General features: G+C 44.9%; 1 protein-coding gene across 1 annotated transcript in view; it reads left to right on the top strand.

Annotated features, from left to right (window-relative positions):
• The first annotated feature begins 2,237 nt into the window (after positions 1-2,237).
• The window catches only part of plxnc1 (plexin C1), a 28,927-nt gene continuing 8,756 nt past the window's right edge, over positions 2,238-22,408 (top strand). Inside the window, exons 1-23 of the mRNA XM_072379092.1 lie at positions 2,238-3,288; positions 5,948-6,076; positions 6,754-6,888; positions 6,970-7,070; positions 7,147-7,252; positions 7,323-7,485; positions 7,644-7,746; positions 8,053-8,128; positions 8,318-8,362; positions 8,448-8,581; positions 8,942-9,121; positions 10,372-10,480; positions 10,573-10,749; positions 10,823-10,990; positions 14,368-14,467; positions 15,948-16,049; positions 18,235-18,338; positions 18,418-18,459; positions 18,545-18,669; positions 18,739-18,937; positions 20,629-20,775; positions 21,734-21,902; positions 22,110-22,210. Of these exons, the coding sequence (XP_072235193.1) occupies positions 2,287-3,288; positions 5,948-6,076; positions 6,754-6,888; positions 6,970-7,070; positions 7,147-7,252; positions 7,323-7,485; positions 7,644-7,746; positions 8,053-8,128; positions 8,318-8,362; positions 8,448-8,581; positions 8,942-9,121; positions 10,372-10,480; positions 10,573-10,749; positions 10,823-10,990; positions 14,368-14,467; positions 15,948-16,049; positions 18,235-18,338; positions 18,418-18,459; positions 18,545-18,669; positions 18,739-18,937; positions 20,629-20,775; positions 21,734-21,902; positions 22,110-22,210 (3,717 nt within the window). The 5' untranslated portion in view covers positions 2,238-2,286. The remainder of the gene's footprint in view (positions 3,289-5,947; positions 6,077-6,753; positions 6,889-6,969; positions 7,071-7,146; positions 7,253-7,322; positions 7,486-7,643; positions 7,747-8,052; positions 8,129-8,317; positions 8,363-8,447; positions 8,582-8,941; positions 9,122-10,371; positions 10,481-10,572; positions 10,750-10,822; positions 10,991-14,367; positions 14,468-15,947; positions 16,050-18,234; positions 18,339-18,417; positions 18,460-18,544; positions 18,670-18,738; positions 18,938-20,628; positions 20,776-21,733; positions 21,903-22,109; positions 22,211-22,408) is intronic.

The following is a 22,408-nucleotide window of genomic DNA, read 5'->3' as shown; positions in this document are numbered from 1 at the left end:
GCCCAAAGACAGCTGCGATAGGATCCAGCCCCCCTTCTGCTTTACGCGGAGGCGCTCTGCGCTTTTACGCACGACTCAGGGCTCTGTGTCAGAGAGTGAAGCTGACCGTCAGTGTGTGAAGGTGTCCCAGTTCGAGCTGAGTCGGCGCTCCAAGATGATCCTGCTGCTCGGTCTGCTTTGCTCTCTTTGGGCAGAACCGTCTCTGCGTCTGAAGGAAGAGGAAGTTTTCACTTCTGATGAAGACTTTCGGGACTGTGGGCAGCTCCAGTCTTTATCGCCACAGCGGAGAGGCTGTACCAGCTGAGCCACACGGTGGCCGACAAGGGTCAAACGGACGGCAACTGCTCAATACGTTTATCAGTCTGAGCTATCTGCCCATACCTTAAACACTTTGTTTTAAAGGGATTGTTGGTCTCTATCCCTGAAAGACATGATGATTAGATTCCTTAAAGAATGGAAGCTGGAAGTCCACAGACCATCTGAGGGAATTGAACCCATAAGCAGTCCAACCCCAGGCAGCATCCCATCATCCTGAGCTACTCTTTCTGAGCATCTTTGTTGAACTTTAAAACACTGAGATCATAGTTTCCACGTCTCAGAGGCTCAAAGCTTTCACCCAACAGCCTGAGCTGTTCAACTGCACAGTGAAAGGTTGAATCCTAAAGTTTCTCTTTTTATTTTGGCTTCAAAAAGCCCAGCCGACTCTGAGCTGAACAACCTGTTGTCAGAAGTTCAAAACGTGGTGCACATAAAAGAGGTCTGAGTCAGGCACTAGATGTCGCCTTTGCTGTTCTTATTCAGACGGCTGTGCATTGAACTGCTTATTTAAGGTATTGAACTGCTTATTTAAGGTATTGAACTGCTTATTTAAAGCATTGAACTGCTTATTTAAAGCATTGAACTGCTTATTTAAGGCATTGAACTGCTTATTTAAGGTATTGAACTGCTTATTTAAAGCATTGAACTGCTTATTTAAAGTATTGAACTGCTTATTTAAAGCATTGAACTGCTTATTTAAGGCATTGAACTGCTTATTTAAAGCATTGAACTGCTTATTTAAAGTATTGAACTGCTTATTTAAAGCATTGAACTGCTTATTTAAGGCATTGAACTGCTTATTTAAGGTATTGAACTGCTTATTTAAAGCATTGAACTGCTTATTTAAGGCATTGAACTGCTTATTTAAGGTATTGAACTGCTTATTTAAAGCATTGAACTGCTTATTTAAAGTATTGAACTGCTTATTTAAAGCATTGAACTGCTTATTTAAGGCATTGAACTGCTTATTTAAGGCATTGAACTGCTTATTTAAGGTATTGAACTGCTTATTTAAAGCATTGAACTGCATATTTAAAGTATTGAACTGCTTATTTAAAGCATTGAACTGCTTATTTAAAGCATTGAACTGCTTATTTAAGGTATTGAACTGCTTATTTAAAGTATTGAACTGCTTATTTAAGGTATTGAACTGCTTATTTAAGGTGTTGAACTTTTTATTCAAAGTATTGAACTGCTCATTTAAGGTATTGAACTGCTTATTTAAAGCATTGAACTGCTTATTTAAGGTATTGAACTGCTTATTCAAAGCATTGAACTGCTTATTTAACGTATTGAACTGCTTATTTAAAGTATTGAACTGCTTATTTAAGGTATTGAACTGCTTATTTAAAGCATTGAACTGCTTATTTAAAGCATTGAACTGCTTATTTAAGGTATTGAACTGCTTATTTAAGGTATTGAACTGCTTATTTAAGGTATTGAACTGCTTATTCAAAGAGGTCAGTGGAAATGCTCACGGACCATTTATGAGATGTCTTCACATTCAGTTCAGAGGCACATCTTAATTCATCCGGATTCAACTTGACAACTTTCATTTCTAAACCCTTTTTAGAAAACTTTTTCAAGCTGCCAACTCCCAAACACTGCAGCCAGTTCCTGCCCAGGCCGTATCAACAGGCGGGAGGTATAAACAGAAGAACTAATGGAAATCCAACAGTTAAAAGACCATTTCGAAGGAAACATCCTAGAAGTTGATTAGAATTTAGATATGAGCCCGGACACACGTACATGAATTTGAGTGAATAATTCTATCAGAGTGATCAGCGCCTCTCGCGCAAAGACAGCTGAGATAGGACACGCGCGCGCACACACACCCTTTCAGCACTTCTGCTTTACGCGGAGGCGCTCTGCGCTTTTACGCACGACTCTCAAGGCTCTGTGTCAGAGAGTGAAGCTGACCGTCAGTGTGTGAAGGTGTCCCAGTTCGAGCTGAGTCGGTGCGCCAAGATGATCCTGCTGCTCGGTCTGCTTTGCTCTCTTTGGGCAGAACCGTCTCTGTGTCTGAAGGAAGAGGAAGTTTTCACTTCTGATGAAGACTTTCGGGACTTCGCTGTGGGCAGCTCCAGTCTTTACATCGCCACAGCGGAGAGGCTGTACCAGCTGAGCCACGACCTGAAACTGGTCCGCTCGCTGACCCAAAAAGGGATCTTTAAGAGCGGGGACCAGTTAGGGACTAAGGAGTTTCACCGGGTCTCTGAGGCGGCTGCGTGGGAAACAACATTAAGAACGAACACGTTACTGCCGTTTGTGAAGAATGGCTCTCTGATCAGCTGCGGCGCGCCTGACAACGGGTGCGGTTACTGCGAGGTTCTGGACCTGAAGAACATCTCTAACCTTCTGTACAGAGAAGACATCCAGGTGGGATCACTGATCAGCAGCAGCGGCTCTGTCGGCTTTCTGGTGGACATGAAGAAGGATTCAACTCGGAGCGACACCTACATTCTGACTGCGGTCCAACAGTACGAAGACCAGTCAAAGAAGAGCAGCTGCCACTCTGACGTAAAGACTATAAACCTTCAGAATACAGATAACTCACAGGAAGGAGGGATATTTTCTCTGTCTGTTTCATCGGGAAAAGCTGTCATCGGAAGTAAAGGTGATGTTGAGTTTGTGGACGGTTTTCAGATCAATTCAACAGTGTATCTGCTCTCCAACGTGCGCTCAGGCGCTGAAAGCAACAGAGTCCGTCTCATTTGGCTTCGGGCTGAAACAGGTAAGGCGGAAACTGTAAAAACTCTGCGGGGCGCGACTCTCAGACTCTCTGACGGTGGAAGCTGCAGACTGCTGGCCGCCTCGTTCATCCCGGGTGGGCAGCAGGTGCTGTGGAGCGGCGTGTTCAGTGTGGACGGAGAACAAACCAACACCGAGCTGGTGGTGTTCGACATCAGCCCCGATGGCAGCGATGGCTCCGATAAAGATCCCGACTTCTTCCTCACTAAAGGAGCGACGGTGGGTTGCTCTATATGAACAAATGTTTGGATGTTGTTCTCCTGTGGTGTCAAAGCCCCGAAAGGTGAAGCAGAATTTTTCAGATATAAAAAAAGAACATTTTCTGACCTATTTTCTGAATTTGAAACTTGACCCTCCTTCCATGACTATTCACTCTTATCTTCTGTTAGATGTTCTGTTGCAGATTTCAAAACATTCACATCTGCTGACAGCTTCTCAGCTGTGTAACAACGGACTCCTCTGTGGCTGGATGAATGCGCCATTTTTGGTTTTGTGTTGCAGTCACTGTGGGGAAGTTGAATTTAATGCTACACTGCAGTCAAAAGTTTGGACACAGCTGCCCGTGTGTGGCTATTTCTTTATTTTGCACATTCAGATATGACCCAAAAATCTTTCATTTGGGCTCATTGTCCGTTCCTGTTTTGTCGGAATTCTTTTCTTCTTAATGGCCTCCCTCAGTACCGGGTTCCTCCAGAGGGTTCTTGGGAACTGTTGGTCCAACTCCAGGTTGTAGAGGAACTGTCTCTTTCTGCCGTTTGGTGTGTGTTAGTAAAGCTGGAAGGTAATAATTCATACATTTCCTCCAGAAAAGGTGAGCCAGGATTTGGATTTGTCTGCCACACTCTGACTCCGGTAAAAGCTATTTGTGGTAGAGATGGTGTCACAGTTCAGTCATCCAACCATCAGTAATCTTCCATTGATCCTGCCTCTGAGTGCCTCCCACTCAGCCTGTCAGCCACACCCAGCTCATCAGTTCACTCCCCTGTGCACACAGCTGCCTCTCATCACATGCAATCAGCCCAGCATATAGTCACCAGCTCCACTATCCTTTGCCAGATTGTTCTTTGCCTTCCCAGCGTTCTCCTGCCAGCTTTACCGGTACCGACCTGTCCCTGATTCCCTGCTTCGTCTGCCTCCTGGTAATTCGACCTTCTGTCCCTGACCAAGAACTTTGCCTCTCCTCTCCTGATTCCTGTTTGCCGGTTTCTAAACCGTTTGTCTGCCAGAGTCTCAGTAAAGCCTTGAACTTTTTACCACTGTCTTCTGACTCCTTTGTACTGCATTTGGGTCCAAACACCCCCCGTTACAGATGGGTCCTGCCGCCCCATGAAGAGAAGATTCAGGGTTAATAAGTTTGGGTCTGGAATGTGACTGGATACAAAACCCAGAGGCTTTGAGTTAAGGACACCTCAGTTTATCCTGTGCAGAGTGCTTTTCTGCATCTGAACTGTGGCATACAGGCAACTTTAGGCAGAGGCAATGAGGAGTGCTGCATAAAGGATGATCTTATCGGATGTAACACTTCTGTAGGGAGAAGATTTAACGAAGAAGTCGAGCCTTTCGAACTTCTGTTTGCATCTCTTTTACAGAAGTCGGAAGTAGTGGTTTGAGGGCTCTGATGCAGAGTCTGTCTGATGGCGAGTGTTGCAGTCCATGTATCTCTGATCATCACGTAGGCCTTGTTTAGGGGGGGGCAGAATAAGAGGATTTATGGACGAACTGACGGATGCTGTGTCCTCTCTATAAGAACTAATACCTGAACTACTTCCTGACTTGCAGTTCTCTGATGGAAGAAGTCCTCCTGATCCTCCTGAGGCCTGCTGTCAACTCTCCTACTAATTCAGTGGGCAGTGTAGCTGATTATTCAGGCTATCAGTGGCCACTCCTTATTTCCATGCCATCCTCACTGGCTGTATTGCATCGGTTTTGATGGAGGATGAGCCATGGGTCTGGCCCTCGTCTGATATCAAGCTGCCGTTGCATCTCCCTTATGGGCTGTTGAAGCCTCTGGTTCTCTGTTCCCTGCAGAGCTTCTGATACCTCTGACATTCATCTTAATGGCTTAGATCTGAGGTACTGTGGTGCTGGAACAGGTGCACTGATTGGCTGATAACTCTCAACCACTTAACTAAGTGTGAAATAAAACAGTAACACAGAAATGGTCTCCATGGAAGGGTGGCTGTCAAGAAGCCGTTCTTAAGGAAGGGAAACAGGGAGAAAAGGCTGAGCTGTGCCAAATGACACAAGAAGTGGACTGAAAATCAGTGGCAGCAGGTCTTATGGAGGGATGAATCCTCCCCAGAGCCCGGACCTCAACATTATTGAAGCAGTGTGGGATCATCTGACAGAGAACGGAACAAAAGGCAGCCCACATCCAAAGAAGAGCTTTGGGATGTCCTTCAAGAAGCCTGGAGAACTATTCCTGAAGACTCCTTAAAGAAATGACAGAAAGCTTGTCTCAGAGGGTTCAGGCTGTGTTGGAGGATAAAGGAGCTCAGACCAGAGATTCACTTTAAAGCTGCTGAGAACTGATAAAAAACTCTGTTTCCACTCCTAGATATTGTTTCTGCATTTATTCTGCGCATCTTCAAATAAATAAATGCATCTTTTTCCTGTTTTCTGAGCTGCAAATAAGCAGAATAAACACCTTTTTGTTTTCACTATGAGTGTGAGATATGTAAATTCATGCTCAGGTTGGTTTGTCCATTTTGTTTTTGTTCTGTTTCTGTTGCATTTGGACTCGTCCTGTAAATGTTAGACACTGAACATCCTCCCTGAATGACTAACATTACTATAGACAGCACTGTTAACGTTTCTGCTGAAGTTCATCTTTTCACTTCTCCATAAATAACTGAACAGATTTTTGTCTGTTTTTCAGTCAGAACCAAAGACCCTGAAGCCAAAGGCGCTGCTCTTCAGGCAGAGCTACATGACCTCTGTGCTGGCAGTGAGGCAGAAGGCCTGGATGGTCTTCTTCATCGGGACCGGAGACGGGCAGCTCATCAAGGTGTGTTGGAAAAAATCTCTCTGTGTGTTCTGTCCATCTCTCTTTTACGAGCTCACAGGGTTGGGAAGTGGAAACGGTCCACAGTAACAGTCCGTTGGACTCACTGAGCAAAGAGACTTCAGTTCTGCCTCTGTGCACAGGTGAACCTCTCCGGGAGAAGTGTTAAAGCACAGCAGGAACTCTACATTCAGCTGAGCTGGAGACTCAGTTGGCACCGACTCTGAGCAGCACAAGCGGTTGCATCACATCCTGTGTATATCCTGATGAAGTTTAGCAACCAAGCTGCATGAAACCAGCAGAGGTTTCAGCCCACTTCTCTTCTGTTAGTGCTGGCAGGGTTAGAAGCTTTATTGCATTCTACTCATCGTTCTTAAAGACAAGACGTATAAATGGTGTTTAATAACAGTTTGAATAATGAAATATGAAAAATAACAGCAGCTGAAAGTGACTCGGTGGCTCAGACTCTGACCTGCTTTCATCCCCTTATTGACTCGTTCTGATGTTGAACTCCAGGAATATTTCAGAGTAATTCACTGAAGTGAAGTGAAGAGACTCAACCAGAGGAAGTCTGCTGACACGTTTCACACAATCAACCAATATGAGATTCATCTTTCGTGTTTTTGCTGGTTATTTACGCCGTTGGTCACAAACATAACCATGGATGTTGTTGTTGTCAGCTGGCTGTGGACAGGAACTTTCACCCAGCCTGTCCCAGGGTGCTCTACAGGGCCAACGACGACCGCAAAGTGTTTCCCAGAATCCATCTGGACCCAGTGGATCCCAAACAGGTGTACGTGGCGTTCAGAAAGCAGGTAGTTGTGCTCCTCCCGGGTCGTCTTCCTGCTGCAGGAACCTGGCTGTGTTATAAAGTGTGTCTGACCGTTTCCCTGCAGGTGAAGCGTGTTCCCGTGTCGCGGTGCAGCGAGCACACAGATGTGCGGCAGTGCTGGTCTGCGCAGGATCCGTTCTGTGTCTGGTGCAGCTCTGAAACCCGGTCAGAGAAACGTCTCCTGCAGATCACAGCCTCGCATCACTTTAAAGCTGGTGATGACGTTTTTCTGTTCTTCCAGCTGCACGTTTGAAGACGACTGCAAAGACTCAGACTGGTTGTCCATCCCCGAGGAATCCCAGCAGAAAATGGTTTCCCACAGAGTGGTGAAGGCCCCCCCTGGACAGGTAGGTGACTGATGACCATCTTCATGAGTAGCCGTCAGTTATTCCTCACTAATGTTCCTTCTGTTCTCAGATCAAACTGATCATCCAGACACACGTGACTGCGGGCCACAATGCAACGTCTAACTTTGCCTGTCAGCTCTCTGCAGCCTCTCAGGCGTCTTTAAGCCAGACGTACCTGCCGCAGTTCCCACAATGCACCTACATCCTGCCTGATGGCGCTCTTCCTGCTGGCGGTCAGTACGGTTCATGACTGATCCGAGTTTACGGCCAGCTTGAATCGCCATAAGAGCCACAGTTTGCAGATATGTGCCGTCTCACCTTATTGCTGCAGCGCATTAAAACCTAAAGTTAGACCAGTCTGAAAACTGAATTTTGGACCTTTTTTTCTCAGGGGCACAAATCACAGTAAAGATGAGACTTGGGACGACACATCTGTCAGAACATCTGAAGATAACAAACTGCTCTGAAGTCCAAGGACCTCCAAGTTCTGCTTTGTAAGCGCATTAATATGTTAAGACAAACCCAGTTAAAGGTATAATTAGTATCTTTCCAATATAACTATGAGGTAATATTGAATGTAAAGAGGAGAACGTGATCAATAAAGTCCGTCACTGAGGAAGATGATCAGTTAAACCTTCATTTGAACAGAAGAGCCTCTTTCTTCTATCACAGTTAACTGCGTTTCACCCCCACCGAACGCTTTCTGTTGCCTCCTGAATTTGAAATGATCCGTGTTAGCGCTGTAAACCGTGTTGGTGTCCCATGGAAGTCCTCCTCAGAGTCTGATGTTTTCTCTTCAGATGTCAGCAGTGCATCCAGGCTGGATGTGGGTGGAGCAACAGCCGCTGTTCCTGGGCCGATCAGGGACTGCAGAATGTAATAAGACACCTTTTTATGGGCTTCTGTTTCTCACATTTTATAACTCACCATCAGTCTGAGACCGCTGAGCCGTAAGCTAACAGCGACACACACAATGTGTCCAACTTTCTTTAATATCAGCTCCAGCAGCTCTTCAGTCACTGCTACAGTGATGTAAACCTGCTGGATTTATTCTTCCTGTTTCAGGAGCTCAGTGTTTGCCAGAAGATGGAGTCTGGGACGAACTTTTCAGTGAGTCTGAAACACTCTTATTCACATGCGGTATAATGTCAGAGGAGTCTGTATTAAGTCTTATTCCTCTGTGTTTTCCTGCCAGAGGCCGGAGATCTCCTCCATCACTCCCAGCGTTGTGTCTTTCTACGGCAGAAACCACGCCCTGCTGTCAGGTCGGAACCTCCGTCATGTGACCAGAGTGAGGATCCAGGCCAGCATGGACTGTTCTCCACGGGAGTGAGTCACTCTGCAGGAACTGCCACTTTGCACAAGACCCGAACCCCTTGTGTCAGGATTTCCTCTTAACTGCCGACGTTACAGTTTTACTTGTTCTTTGGAGCTGAAAACTTTAAGGTTTCTTTTTCAGTGAGGCAGCAGCTGATTGTTCAGCCGCTCTGCTGAACATCAGATCTTATATTTCTCTTTGGCTGAGATGAGGCTTCTCATCATTTAATTCTCTGTTTGTGGTCAGATTGTGTTCATTTTAAAGTGCTGTTTTATCAGTTAAAGGCTCCTCAGTCTCTGTTCTGTTGCTCGTCACATTTTACAGCCTGATGATGCGATGCTTGACTGTCTGTTTCTGTGTGTTCTGCTCAGATCTCCTGTGTGGAACAACACTGGGGTCAATCTGACGTTCCACATCCCCACAACAGATACTAAAAGTGTGGTTAAAGTGTGCGTTCTCCTGCCAGACGGTAGCTGCCACGGCAACTCTGGCATCACCTACAAGTCATCACCGGTCTGCACCAACATGGCGCCGAACAGCAGCTGGATCAGGTATTTCTACCGAGCCGTAAGTTTTGGTCTCATTCTGCTGCAGGATTTCCGGCAGCTACAGTTCATACTAACTCATATAGCACCTGCCCTGCTGCCCATCAAAAAGGAAACAGAGGACCTGAAGCAGCTTATTTTGGGCCTCGGCGCTTTGAGACAGGCGAGAGATTTCACTGAAACTTATTCTCAGAAACAGTGTCGGCAAATGTGACAGCTACAGGCTGAGGGTTATCTGGTGGGGAAACAGACCATTTCCCAAAAATGACTTTCACCATGAGACTACTTCCCCTTTCAAAGGTCCCATTTTGTCTTCGCTTCACCGTAGTTGTGCAACAGAGTTTTATGAGACTCTATTTATCTATTTTTACTCTTGTTCTTTCCAGCATCGTGACAAGCAGAATAATAATCTGAAAAACACATTAGCTGCGTCTTTGATGCCCAAATACTGCTTTTTATTTATTTTTTGTTAAAACACTTCATACATTTTAAAGCCAGCTGATAGATGACTTCAGACTGAAGCTTCTGATGAAACAGATCATTATAGATGCAGTGAGCTGTTTCTAAAGGAACAAACAGCTTTTACTGCCACATGAAAGGAAGTGATGACTTTACCCGTTTGTGGTTGGTTTCTGCTTCCCACTGAGGTTCACTTATTTATGATGCCAGTACCTGAAGGAAGTCTGTCAGCAGGCGCTTTTATTTCTCTGCTGAATGCATCGTTTTACCTGCTGGTCTTTAGTCTGTCAGACACTTTGTTCCACAGCAGAACATCTGTGACTGAACGGGTTCAAATATATCATAGATTTAGATGCAAGCTTAATGAATTCCTTTATTTCTTTTCAAAGATGTTTTTCTTGATCCAAACTCGGATCATCTTTGGTTGACTTTCCATCCCCTCAGGATTCCCACAGAGTAGAAGTTTAAATGGTCTCTAGAAGCCAACACTCCCATAGAGGCAGCTGCATCAAACTATCCAGACCTCTGGTGGTATTTCAGAACCTAAATAGATTTTATCTGCTTGGGAATCGTCTTGTGCTCCAGAGGATGTTTTTGAGCCGCCTGGTGATGGAAATAAGCTGTGAAGCAGAGACTCTGAGGGAGGAGTCGCCAGTCCAGACCGAACTCTGTTAGTTGAGAATGAAATGAAGGACTAAACATCATTAATAGATTATTTCTATTATTTGGAAATGATAGAAGTTGTCTTGAAACCCTCTTATTCCTTATGTGATGTCCTTTCTTCTGATTGGCTGCAGTGGGAAAAGGAAGGTCACGCTTTCGGGGTCCCACCTGGAGCTGGTGGTTGGGGTCACACACAGCCACGCCCTGCAGGACGTCCTCCCTCTGTTGCACAGCAGCTATCAGGTGGCTCTGCAGACACGCACAACGTCTCAGCTGATGTCTTTCTCTGTCAGATCCTACGATTTGTAACCCAGATGGTGCTTAAATCTCTGCAGAATCTCACCTATGAAACTCCTTCAGCTGGAAACGCTCAGATTTCCAACAGCACCGTGTCTCTGAAAGTGGCCAATCACAGCTTGGCCTGCCCCACAAGCATGATTTACTATCCAGACCCAGAGTTTACCAGCTTCATATCTGCGAGGGAAGGGAATGATGTCCGCATCACTATTCAAGTAATGCCTTTTTTATCCTGTCATATACACGGAAAAATGAGACATGAGTTAAAGCTGAACTTCTCTTCTTCAGAAAAAGGCAGACAAACTAGAGATGACCAAAGAAGAGCTGTCAGTGTGGGGGGTGCAGGATAAAGAGCTGCATCCCTGCATCATGGAGAGAAAAGAAAGCAGTAAGAATATTGAGTCCTTTATCTGTGAGATCAAAGCCAGGAGCAACACTACGTTTCAGCAGATAAAGGTAAGACACCAAGCTGAATAACCCTGGAGATGAACTATGATCGCTGTGTTATAATAATACAGTTACAGATTATACGAAAGCAGTCAAAGTCCACTGAAGTGAAGCTCTGCGTAGTGTCTGTCAAATAAAAAAAAGAATAAACAGAAAAAAATCTGTTCATTTAGTCAGAACCTTGATGTTGAGATCACTGCTGGAGAGACTTTGGGTTAGGGACAGACTTTGGGTTAGGGAGAGACTTTGGGTTAAGGAGAGACTTTGGGTTAGGGAGAGACTTTGGGTTAGGGAGAGACTTTGGGTTAAGGAGAGACTTTGGGTTAGGGAGAGACTTTGGGTTAAGGAGAGACTTTGGGTTAGGGAGAGACTTTGGGTTAGGGAGAGACTTTGGGTTAAGGAGAGACTTTGGGTTAAGGGTTAGGGAGAGACTTTGGGTTAAGGAGAGACTTTGGGTTAGGGACAGACTTTGGGTTAAGGAGAGACTTTGGGTTAGGGAGAGACTTTGGGTTAGGGAGAGACTTTGGGTTAGGGACAGACTGAGTTAGGGACAGACTTTGGGTTAAGGGGAGACTTTGGGTTAGGGACAGACTTTGGGTTAGGGACAGACTTTGGGTTAGGGAGAGACTTTGGGTTAGGGAGAGACTTTGGGTTAAGGAGAGACTTTGGGTTAAGGAGAGACTTTGGGTTAGGGAGAGACTTTGGGTTAAGGAGAGACTTTGGGTTAGGGAGAGACTTTGGGTTAGGGAGAGACTTTGGGTTAAGGAGAGACTTTGGGTTAAGGGTTAGGGAGAGACTTTGGGTTAAGGAGAGACTTTGGGTTAGGGAGAGACTTTGGGTTAAGGAGAGACTTTGGGTTAGGGACAGACTTTGGGTTAAGGAGAGACTTTGGGTTAGGGACAGACTTTGGGTTAGGGAGAGACTTTGGGTTAGGGAGAGACTTTGGGTTAAGGAGAGACTTTGGGTTAGGGAGAGACTTTGGGTTAGGGACAGACTTTGAGTTAGGGACAGACTTTGGGTTAAGGGGAGACTTTGGGTTAGGGACAGACTTTGGGTTAGGGACAGACTTTGGGTTAGGGAGAGACTTTGGGTTAGGGAGAGACTTTGGGTTAAGGAGAGACTTTGGGTTAGGGAGAGACTTTGGGTTAGGGACAGACTTTGGGTTAGGGACAGACTTTGGGTTAAGGGAGAGACTTTGGGTTAGGGACAGACTTTGGGTTAGGGACAGACTTTGGGTTAGGGAGAGACTTTGGGTTAAGGAGAGACTTTGGGTTAGGGAGAGACTTTGGGTTAGGGACAGACTTTGAGTTAGGGACAGACTTTGGGTTAAGGGGAGACTTTGGGTTAGGGACAGACTTTGAGTTAGGGACAGACTTTGGGTTAAGGGGAGACTTTGGGTTAGGGACAGACTTTGGGTTAGGGAGAGACTTTGGGTTAGGGAGAGACTTTGGGTTAGGGAGAGACTTTGGGTTAGGGAGAGACTTTGGGTTAAGGAGAGACTTTGGGTTAGGGAGAGACTTTGGGTTAGGGACAGACTTTGAGTTAGGGACAGACTTTGGGTTAAGGAGAGACTTTGGGTTAGGGAGAGACTTTGGGTTAAGGGTTAGGGAGAGACTTTGGGTTAGGGAGAGACTTTGGGTTAGGGAGAGACTTTGGGTTAGGGATAGACTTTGGGTTAGGGAGAGACTTTGGGTTAGGGACAGACTTTGGGTTAAGGAGAGACTTTGGGTTAAGGAGAGACTTTGGGTTAAGGAGAGACTTTGGGTTAGGGAGAGACTTTGGGTTAAGGGTTAGGGAGAGACTTTGGGTTAGGGAGAGACTTTGGGTTAGGGAGAGACTTTGGGTTAGGGATAGACTTTGGGTTAGGGAGAGACTTTGGGTTAGGGACAGACTTTGGGTTAAGGAGAGACTTTGGGTTAAGGGTTAGGGAGAGACTTTGGGTTAGGGAGAGACTTTGGGTTAAGGAGAGACTTTGGGTTAGGGAGAGACTTTGGGTTAAGGAGAGACTTTGGGTTAGGGAGAGACTTTGGGTTAAGGGTTAGGGAGAGACTTTGGGTTAGGGAGAGACTTTGGGTTAGGGAGAGACTTTGGGTTAGGGATAGACTTTGGGTTAGGGAGAGACTTTGGGTTAGGGACAGACTTTGGGTTAAGGAGAGACTTTGGGTTAAGGAGAGACTTTGGGTTAAGGAGAGACTTTGGGTTAGGGAGAGACTTTGGGTTAGGGAGAGACTTTGGGTTAAGGAGAGACTTTGGGTTAAGGAGAGACTTTGGGTTAAGGAGAGACTTTGGGTTAGGGAGAGACTTTGGGTTAGGGAGAGACTTTGGGTTAGGGACAGACTTTGAGTTAGGGACAGACTTTGGGTTAAGGAGAGACTTTGGGTTAGGGAGAGACTTTGGGTTAGGGAGAGACTTTGGGTTAAGGAGAAACTTTGGGTTAGGGAGAGACTTTGGGTTAGGGACAGACTTTGTGTTAGGGACAGACTTTGGGTTAGGGAGAGACTTTGGGTTAAGGGTTAGGGAGAGACTTTGGGTTAAGGGTTAGGGAGAGACTTTGGGTTAAGGGTTAGGGAGAGACTTTGGGTTAGGGAGAGACTTTGGGTTAGGGAGAGACTTTGGGTTAGGGATAGACTTTGGGTTAGGGACAGACTTTGGGTTAAGGAGAGACTTTGGGTTAAGGAGAGACTTTGGGTTAAGGAGAGACTTTGGGTTAGGGAGAGACTTTGGGTTAGGGAGAGACTTTGGGTTAAGGAGAGACTTTGGGTTAAGGAGAGACTTTGGGTTAGGGAGAGACTTTGGGTTAGGGAGAGACTTTGGGTTAGGGACAGACTTTGAGTTAGGGACAGACTTTGGGTTAAGGAGAGACTTTGGGTTAGGGAGAGACTTTGGGTTAGGGAGAGACTTTGGGTTAAGGAGAAACTTTGGGTTAGGGAGAGACTTTGGGTTAGGGACAGACTTTGTGTTAGGGACAGACTTTGGGTTAAGGGAGAGACTTTGGGTTAGGGAGAGACTTTGGGTTAGGGAGAGACTTTGGGTTAAGGGTTAGGGAGAGACTTTGGGTTAAGGGTTAGGGAGAGACTTTGGGTTAGGGAGAGACTTTGGGTGAAGGAGAGACTTTGGGTTAGGGAGAGACTTTGGGTTAAGGAGAGACTTTGGGTTAGGGAGAGACTTTGGGTTAGGGAGAGACTTTGGGTTAAGGAGAGACTTTGGGTTAGGGAGAGACTTTGGGTTAAGGAGAGACTTTGGGTTAGGGAGAGACTTTGGGTTAAGGAGAGACTTTGGGTTAGGGACAGACTTTCTCATCAGTGTTGCTACATGCTGTTTATTTTATTCCAGACACGAGTCACTGAAAGTTATTTCAGATTTATTTATTTTTAATATTTTTCTAGATAAAATATGGAGATAAGACCGTAACACTGAACAACCCTTCATCGCTTCTGATGCTTTTGATGCTGATTGCACTTCTGCTGATACCCTGCATAATTGTTGGTAAGTACACCGAGTAAAGCTGGGTTATTTGAACATATGTTAGTCATCATGAAAAATATGTACAGATTACATTTAACAAAACCGTGGAAGCTCATTTTTCACTAAAGGCCAGATTGACTTACCTGGAAAAAAAAAACATGTCGTTACAAAGCAAAACATCGACTTTAATTATTTTGCATCATAACTAATCGATAAAAATCAGTCGGTGTACAAGTGTCACGGTGCAGAATTATTGCTGCAGGCAGAAATGACCTGTACTGTTCTAGGGTTGCAGTGAAGCTGAAGAAGCCTCTGACTGAACGCACTTTGACTGTTTGATCACTGTTATGAAGCAGGTTCACAGCGTTTTGTAAAAGGCACCAAAGAGAGTTCATCTCTGGTTCTAAAAACTGAACCGATGTACCGACACGGGTACAGCCGCCTGCGTTCAGTCACGATCACAGCAGGCTGCCAGGAGCAGCAAGAACTAGCATAAAGTCATGAAACATGAATATGATCCGTTCAGTAGAAGTATCTAAGACGCACTCTTTGGCTCAGATTCTGCTTCTTAGAAATAAACTAGTGAAGCTGTAACAGAATAACAATAAAAAGGTAAACCTTTTGGAATCTGAACAGCCAGCTCTCACCACAGCTTTTCGGCCACCTCTGGATTTATGGTAAGAAATTAGAGACGTTTGAGTCTAACATCCATTTGAAAATGCACTTCTGGGCCTCTTATAACAAATATTGATAACAATGCTGATTATTTAGAAGCTCTCGTTACAGACAGAGGAACCGCTGGGTCCCTGTTTTGATGTCAGAATGTGTTCTGATCTCGTTTGCTGCCATGAAACTGGGAGATGCCTGCAGGACGGTGCAGAGCCTGTCAGTAGGACTCTGTTCAAGTCAGCACATAGATCTACAGTTACTCAGACTATGTTTGTAGAACAGAGGCATCCGAACACACTGCAGAGGCTACATGACCCAGCACAGAACGAGCTGCAGCTGTCACCGGTTTTGATGGGACTCTTCGTTGGTGGAACATTGAGAATAAAGTAGCTGTATAATTAGCAACATATCTAGGTACTCAGCCATGTTGTGTACAACAAAACTAAGCAAACTGAAGAAAACCAAAAAACAAAGAGCTGCAAACACTCTGGTGCAGTAGGTTCCAGTTAGCTGATAATAATCTGGACCTGTAATGAATTCATGAGACCTTCCAAATGAAGTGGAGAATAAATTCTGCTGCAGCTTCTCCTCACAGCATCAAACACACAAATTAGGCCACGCTTTTAAGCCGTTTGTGGTTGAAAATGTTTCTGTAATAGCCTTACTGATCGTTATGTCTGTAAAGGGAACTTCCATAAATACGTACACGACAGGGCAACAAAAAGCAGCGGGTCACAGTCTGAAGAGACTTCCACTTACCAACAGCAACTCGCTGCAAAGCAGTAGAAAACCTGGCCCCATGTGTGTCTCTGAACTTGCTTTTGTTTTTCAGTGGTGGTGATCATCTACCAAAGACAGCAGAAGAAGCTCACTGCACAGATGAACAAAATCATGGAAGACTTGGAGCTCGACATCAGGAATGACATCAGACAAGGTCGGTCCACCTCACTTAGACGCAGAATTATGGAGGTTGGATCAAATTTAGCACAAATGCAACTTTAGGTGATTAGATTTGTCATTTGAAAACAGCGAGTTAATATATGTACGTAAAGTCTTTGCACATGAGAATAATCAAACAAATCTTGATCTCTAAAGCTCAGGATACGGTGGAGGAAGGTAGGACCCAGATGCAGTACTTCTCAAATCCAAAAAGGGTTTATTCCAAATACAAAAACAGCAAAAGGGTTTATTCCAAATACAAAAACAGCAAAAGGGTTTATTCCAAATACAAAAACAGCAAAAGGGTTTATTCCAAATACAAAAACAGCAAAAGGGTTTATTCCAAATACAAAAACAGCAAAAGGGTTTATTCCAAATACAAAAACAGCAAAAGGGTTTATTCCAAATACAAAAACAGCAAAAAGGTTTATTCCAAATACAAAAACAGCAAAAACAGAAAGGGCGGCAGAGCCGGATAATCAGAAATACTCAACTATGAAAGTAAAACCAGACTGAATAAATTACATGACTATGAAAAGCACGACTGTGGCACTGTGGAAAAAACAAGACTCTGAGACTTAAGTTCTGTGGTGTGGAAGGAAAAGTGAGGATTCTGCAAAGACTGGGACTGAACCTGGAAAATAAATGCTGTGGGGAGGTGATGATGTGCAGCTGTGAACAGAAACAGGTGAACCTAACCTGAACCTAACCTGAACCTAACCTGAACCTAACCTGAACCTAACCTGAACCTAACCTGAACCTGAACCTGAACCTAACCTGAACCTAACCTGAACCTAACCTGAACCTGAACCTAACCTGAACCTGAACCTGAACCTGAACCTGAACCTAACCTGAACCTAACCTGAACCTGAACCTGAACCTAACCTGAACCTGAACCTGAACCTGAACCTAACCTGAACCTAACCTGAACCTAACCTGAACCTAACCTGAACCTGAACCTGAACCTGAACCTAACCTGAACCTAACCTGAACCTAACCTGAACCTGAACCTAACCTGAACCTGAACCTGAACCTGAACCTGAACCTGAACCTAACCTGAACCTAACCTGAACCTGAACCTGAACCTAACCTGAACCTGAACCTGAACCTGAACCTAACCTGAACCTAACCTGAACCTAACCTGAACCTAACCTGAACCTAACCTGAACCTGAACCTGAACCTGAACCTAACCTGAACCTAACCTGAACCTAACCTGAACCTAACCTGAACCTGAACCTGAACCTAACCTGAACCTAACCTGAACCTAACCTGAACCTGAACCTAACCTGAACCTGAACCTGAACCTGAACCTGAACCTAACCTGAACCTAACCTGAACCTGAACCTGAACCTGAACCTAACCTGAACCTGAACCTGAACCTGAACCTAACCTGAACCTAACCTGAACCTAACCTGAACCTAACCTGAACCTAACCTGAACCTAACCTGAACCTGAACCTGAACCTGAACATAACCTGAACCTGAACCTGAACCTGAACCTTTCTCTCAAGCAGCTCTTCTGGACAGATGCAGCTCATTGGCAAAAAGCTTTTATGGAGAAAAAAACTTTCCAACAATAAAACAAGAGGGCGAATATTGTGCCATAGGTACTGTGTGAAAGTAAAGATGTCGCATGGCAGGAGAAACTGGAAGTGGAGAAAGAAGAGGGAAAAGCTATCTGAGAGGAAAGTTTCAGAGATTGTGAAGAAGTTAGAGACAAGAGGCTGCTCTGGTCCATTTCAGGGAAAGTTCAATCATTTAGTTTTAATGCACATGCAGCTCCATCCATCCATGTTCTATACCGTCAATCCGTGGGTCGGGTAGTGGGGGAAAACCATTCACAGATGGCGAGTATGCTAATAAATAATATGCTAATATATGCTAATAAAATATGCTAATATATGCTAATATAATATGCTAATAAATTCAGAGGCTTATTATACTGACATTTAGTTGAATTCACTTTTAAAATATATTATATGGCTCTCATTGAAATAAATTTCCACATTTTTTGCTTTCATGGCTCTCTTAGTCAAAAAGGTTCCCGACCCCTGTGTTAGACAGTCTGCAGGCAGTCTATACCAACAATGATTCACAACTAATCACTGGCTTTCCACCGTCTGCCTGAGCCAGATTTGACTGCAGTCCACACAGCAGCTTCACTGAAGTGTCGCCCACAGGTTTCGTGGATCTGCAGACGGACAAAGCTGAACTGATGGAAAACGTGGGAGCCATTCCTTTCCTGGACTACAAGCACTTTGCCTCCAGAATCTTTTTTCCTGAGGTGAAGTTAAACTGAAAATGAATACCTGGCAGACTTATTCAAAACTATGAAATGTATATTCATGAGGCCTTTTTTCCAGAGTGAACCTGCGATGACTCTGTGTGTTAAAGACATTGGTCAGGTAAGGTGTGGCAGCAACACTTCCCTGTGGGCTGTTCAGCCGGGTCACCGTCACTCATGTGTTGCTCTGTCTGACCTGGAATCAGGATGTGGTGAAGGATAAGCTTGATGAGTGTTACCAGGGTTTGTCTAAGCTGATCCAGGACCAGCTCTTCCTCACCTCCATGGTGCACGCCTTGGAGGAGCAGAAGAGTTTTAGCATCAAAGACAAGTAAGTGTGAGACTGCTGCATACTTCTACAAGATTTCAGGGGTTGATATGACGGTTTCCTCTGTTCCAGGTGTGCTCTGGCTTCTCTGCTCACCGTGGCGCTTCACAGCGACCTGCTGTACCTGACGGAGCTGATGGAGGTCCTGCTGAAGGATCTGATGCAGCAGAACAGCGGCGCTCAGCCCAAACTGCTGCTCCGACGCACTGAGTCCACTGTGGAGAAGCTGCTGACCAACTGGATGTCCATCTGCCTCTATGGCTTCCTGCGGGTCTGTGGTCCTGAAATCTTAATGATCTTCACTGTTTTGTGTCATTTGAAAGAAAAGTTCAGGCAGCTTTTTGAAACCGGGAAAAGTGGAACAGCTGTTCATCTCATCTATGAACACTAAAGGGTGAAACTCATTTTAGATGTGACCGAACAAATCAGCCAAAAGCATGGATGGAAGGAATGGATCGACGTACAGATGGTGGGGGGGGGACTGCATCAATAGGGTTAGGGTTATGTCCTGAAACTAAGTTCCTTTTGATTTGAGCATCATGCCTGTTTGTAGCAGCCCTCCTACCCTCTAACCCTAACCCAGTCTTCCACGTCTTTTACCGGTGAATCATTCATTTTAATAACTGCTGATTTTAATCACACCCTGGACCTGGTCATGACCTTTGACCTGTCTGTGGGTGTGTCCTTACACCAGTTTTAATGTCGCTCCATTGGCTCCCTGTACGCTTCAGGGTCAATTTCAAGGTTCTTTTACCTGTTTTTAGCTGTCTTAACGGCCTTGGGCCTTCTTATTTATCAGACTTACTGTTACCCTCACGGACCCTGAGGCCTTTTAACCACGAGTTCGATCTGAAACACACGCTTTTAGTTATTATGTGGAGCAGCCTGCCGGAGAACCTCAGGGCCGCAGAGACTGTTTTTAAAAAGAGGCTCAAGACTCTCCTTTTTAATCAGGCTTTTATTTGATTTTCTTTATTCCTTTTAATCAAACTTTTTATCATATTTTTGTTCTTTGGTGCATTTTCTGAATATTGGGGGATAATGATGTATTTATCATACTACATTCATACAGATTTGGATGCTGCACCTGTTCTGCTTTTGTCCAATAAAATAAAAATGGTCAACCTCCACAGTAACTTTAACTAAACACATCAAAAACAGTCTTAAACTAATTTAAAAAACAGAGTAATGGCTGGACACAGATGAGCAGTTCAAACCTCAGTTAAGGTAACTGAATTAACTCGACTTAATTCACTTAAATGCTTTGAAAACTGTAAGAAAATGCAAAAAAAAACCAAACAAAACAAAACCAGTAAGTGAGGAAGTGTTACAATGACAGTAGTGAACTATAACAAAATGAGCAAATGTAAAACAATGGTTCATCAATAAGTTGCATGTTTACGGTCCGGGGGTCTCGGCCATTTAATCACACCTCGAAACAGGAAGTGTTTAAGTGATTATTTCTTTAATAAGTGGCCTTTGCATTCTTATAATTCATGTGTTCTACTAAATAATCTTTCAGTTAATATTCCAACTCTCTAAAAAGAACTGAGCTAATTAATCATAAAGATAATTAGCATAATGATGCTAATATTGTGCTGACAAAAGGCTCTAAAAGCACGACTGTTGGCCTGGTTTTTCTGACACTTCATGTCGTATAAACGGACATTTAGACTGTTTCTGACCCGTTTAACAGGATTCTCACGGGTTGGAGTCTCCCTCTTGTTGTTGTCTTGCCTCAGTGAAGGAAACGTCTCCGTGGTTATGCACATTATCTGTAACAGCTTCTGTTAAATGCGTCACCCTGGAGTTAAACACGGTTCTACCTGCCCAGCAGCTCTCTCTGTGGGGATTTTAGGGCTTGTGGTATGATGCATGTCAGTGTGACCAGAATAAACACGGCTCAGGTCTCTGCATGGTGTGTCTTGCTCAACCAGAGTTTCTGCTGCTGGTTTTGTGCAGGAAAGCGCCGGGCAGCAGCTGTTCCTCATGGTGAGCGCTCTCACGCAGCACATTGCCAAAGGCCCGGTGGACAGTGTGACGGAGAAGGCTCTGTACACACTCAGCGAGGACTGGCTGCTTTGGCAGGCTCAAGACTTCAGCTCTCTGGTAAACACAAACCTTTACATTTCAGAGCTAAACAAGAGGCTCACACTTCAAACAACTGCCAGACTATTCCTGGTAAATTTCACAGCTTTACTTCCACATTAATGCTTCCTAAGTCTCTGTTCTGTTCTGTTCTGTCAGTACAGAACTGCACAGAGTTCACTCTCACAGCAGAAAGTGCCCACTTTGTTTCCATTCTTTTAACGTCATAAAAGCGCTGAACTCTTGAGTTTGTGTTTGTTACAATAAGACTTACTTCCTCCTTTTATGGCCCTTTATTCAGCATGAGGCCTTTTGCAGTCAGTACCTGGGTTCTGCTGCTGTGCAGGTCCATTAGGACAGGGACGCTGGTCCAGTTAGATGGACCGGTCCAGATGGATCTGCAGAACTGGGTGAGACAGCCCCTGTTAAATAAAACCATCAGATTCATCAGATTAAACACAGGTGTGCTCAGACTAGCTCTGCTTGTCCCGTTTCCTGGTTGCAGAGGAAGCACCGGAGAAGATAAACTGTGAGAACCTTTTACAGGGAACATTACAGAGGGTTCGGGGAACATGCAACCCAAAGCTGTCTCTCCTGGTGACACCAGAACAAACGTCTGGAGAACATTTGGGACTAAACTGCATTTACAAAGATGCAGATAATATTTCTCCTGAATAATCTTCAGAGGTGAACCCTTCACTGCTCTCCTACATTTCCGCCTCTGCTGCCTCTGACTCGACTTCTAATCTAATCTCTGAGCATTAGCCTCCAAGATGGAGATCGATAGCTTTCATTTAGCACACCAGCATCATGCTTTCTGCATATGTGACGGAAGACTTCTGTGAAAGTACGAAGCAGCTCTGTAGCCACGAGACCTTTTGCTGTTGGTTGTAGATGCTTCAGATCGTGGAGCGGAGCGTCTCACATGCAGTCTGAGTGGAAGTTTCATCCAGCATGAAGGAACTGTGTCTGTTTGCAGAAGCTGAAGGTGCTGTTTGCAGTGGGCACTGAAGGCGAGGTGAGTGAGCCTCTGGAGGTGGACGTCCTCAGCTGTGACACCGTGGAGCAGCTCAAGGAGAAGATCCTGTCCACCTTCAAAGCCAAGTTTGGGTTCCTGTACAGCACCCCCCTCAGAGACGTTTGTGTTGGTGAGCAGTTCAGCCTCTGAAAACTGACGCAACACAAGACGGTTTGTTAACCAGTGTGGTCTGAGAATTACTCGTGATGATGACACTCGGTGGTTAACGAACTTCACACTGTGGTGGTTCATGACTGAATCATTTCACATGGTTTTTATCTTTGAATATCTGACAGTAAAGTGCAAAGAAGGGAACTTTCTCTGTTTTCTCCACCAGAGTTGGAGCGAGATGGATCGTTTATTCCTCTGCAGGAAGTGGATGCAAACTCCGAGGTTGTTGGGGAGGTGACGATGCTCAACACACTCCAATACTACAAGGTGAGAGAAAAGAAGGCTTTCAACTGTCCCATTCACCCCTAGATGCTCCGGCAGAAACTGAACTGAAACAGAGACACAGCAGCACCACTGTGACCTCCAGAAATAGCAGGAAGGAGCTGGTGTCGGCTGAAGTGTAAATAACAAACCTGTCTGCAGGACACACACAGGGTTAGGGTTAGGGAGCATTTAAAGCGTTTA

This window comes from Leuresthes tenuis, unplaced genomic scaffold (genome assembly GCF_036924035.1).
Source record: "Leuresthes tenuis unplaced genomic scaffold, fLeuTen1.0.hap1 SCAF_28, whole genome shotgun sequence".
NCBI classification, from domain to species: Eukaryota; Metazoa; Chordata; class Actinopteri; order Atheriniformes; family Atherinopsidae; genus Leuresthes; species Leuresthes tenuis.
This window is presented reverse-complemented; position numbering and strand designations above follow the sequence as displayed.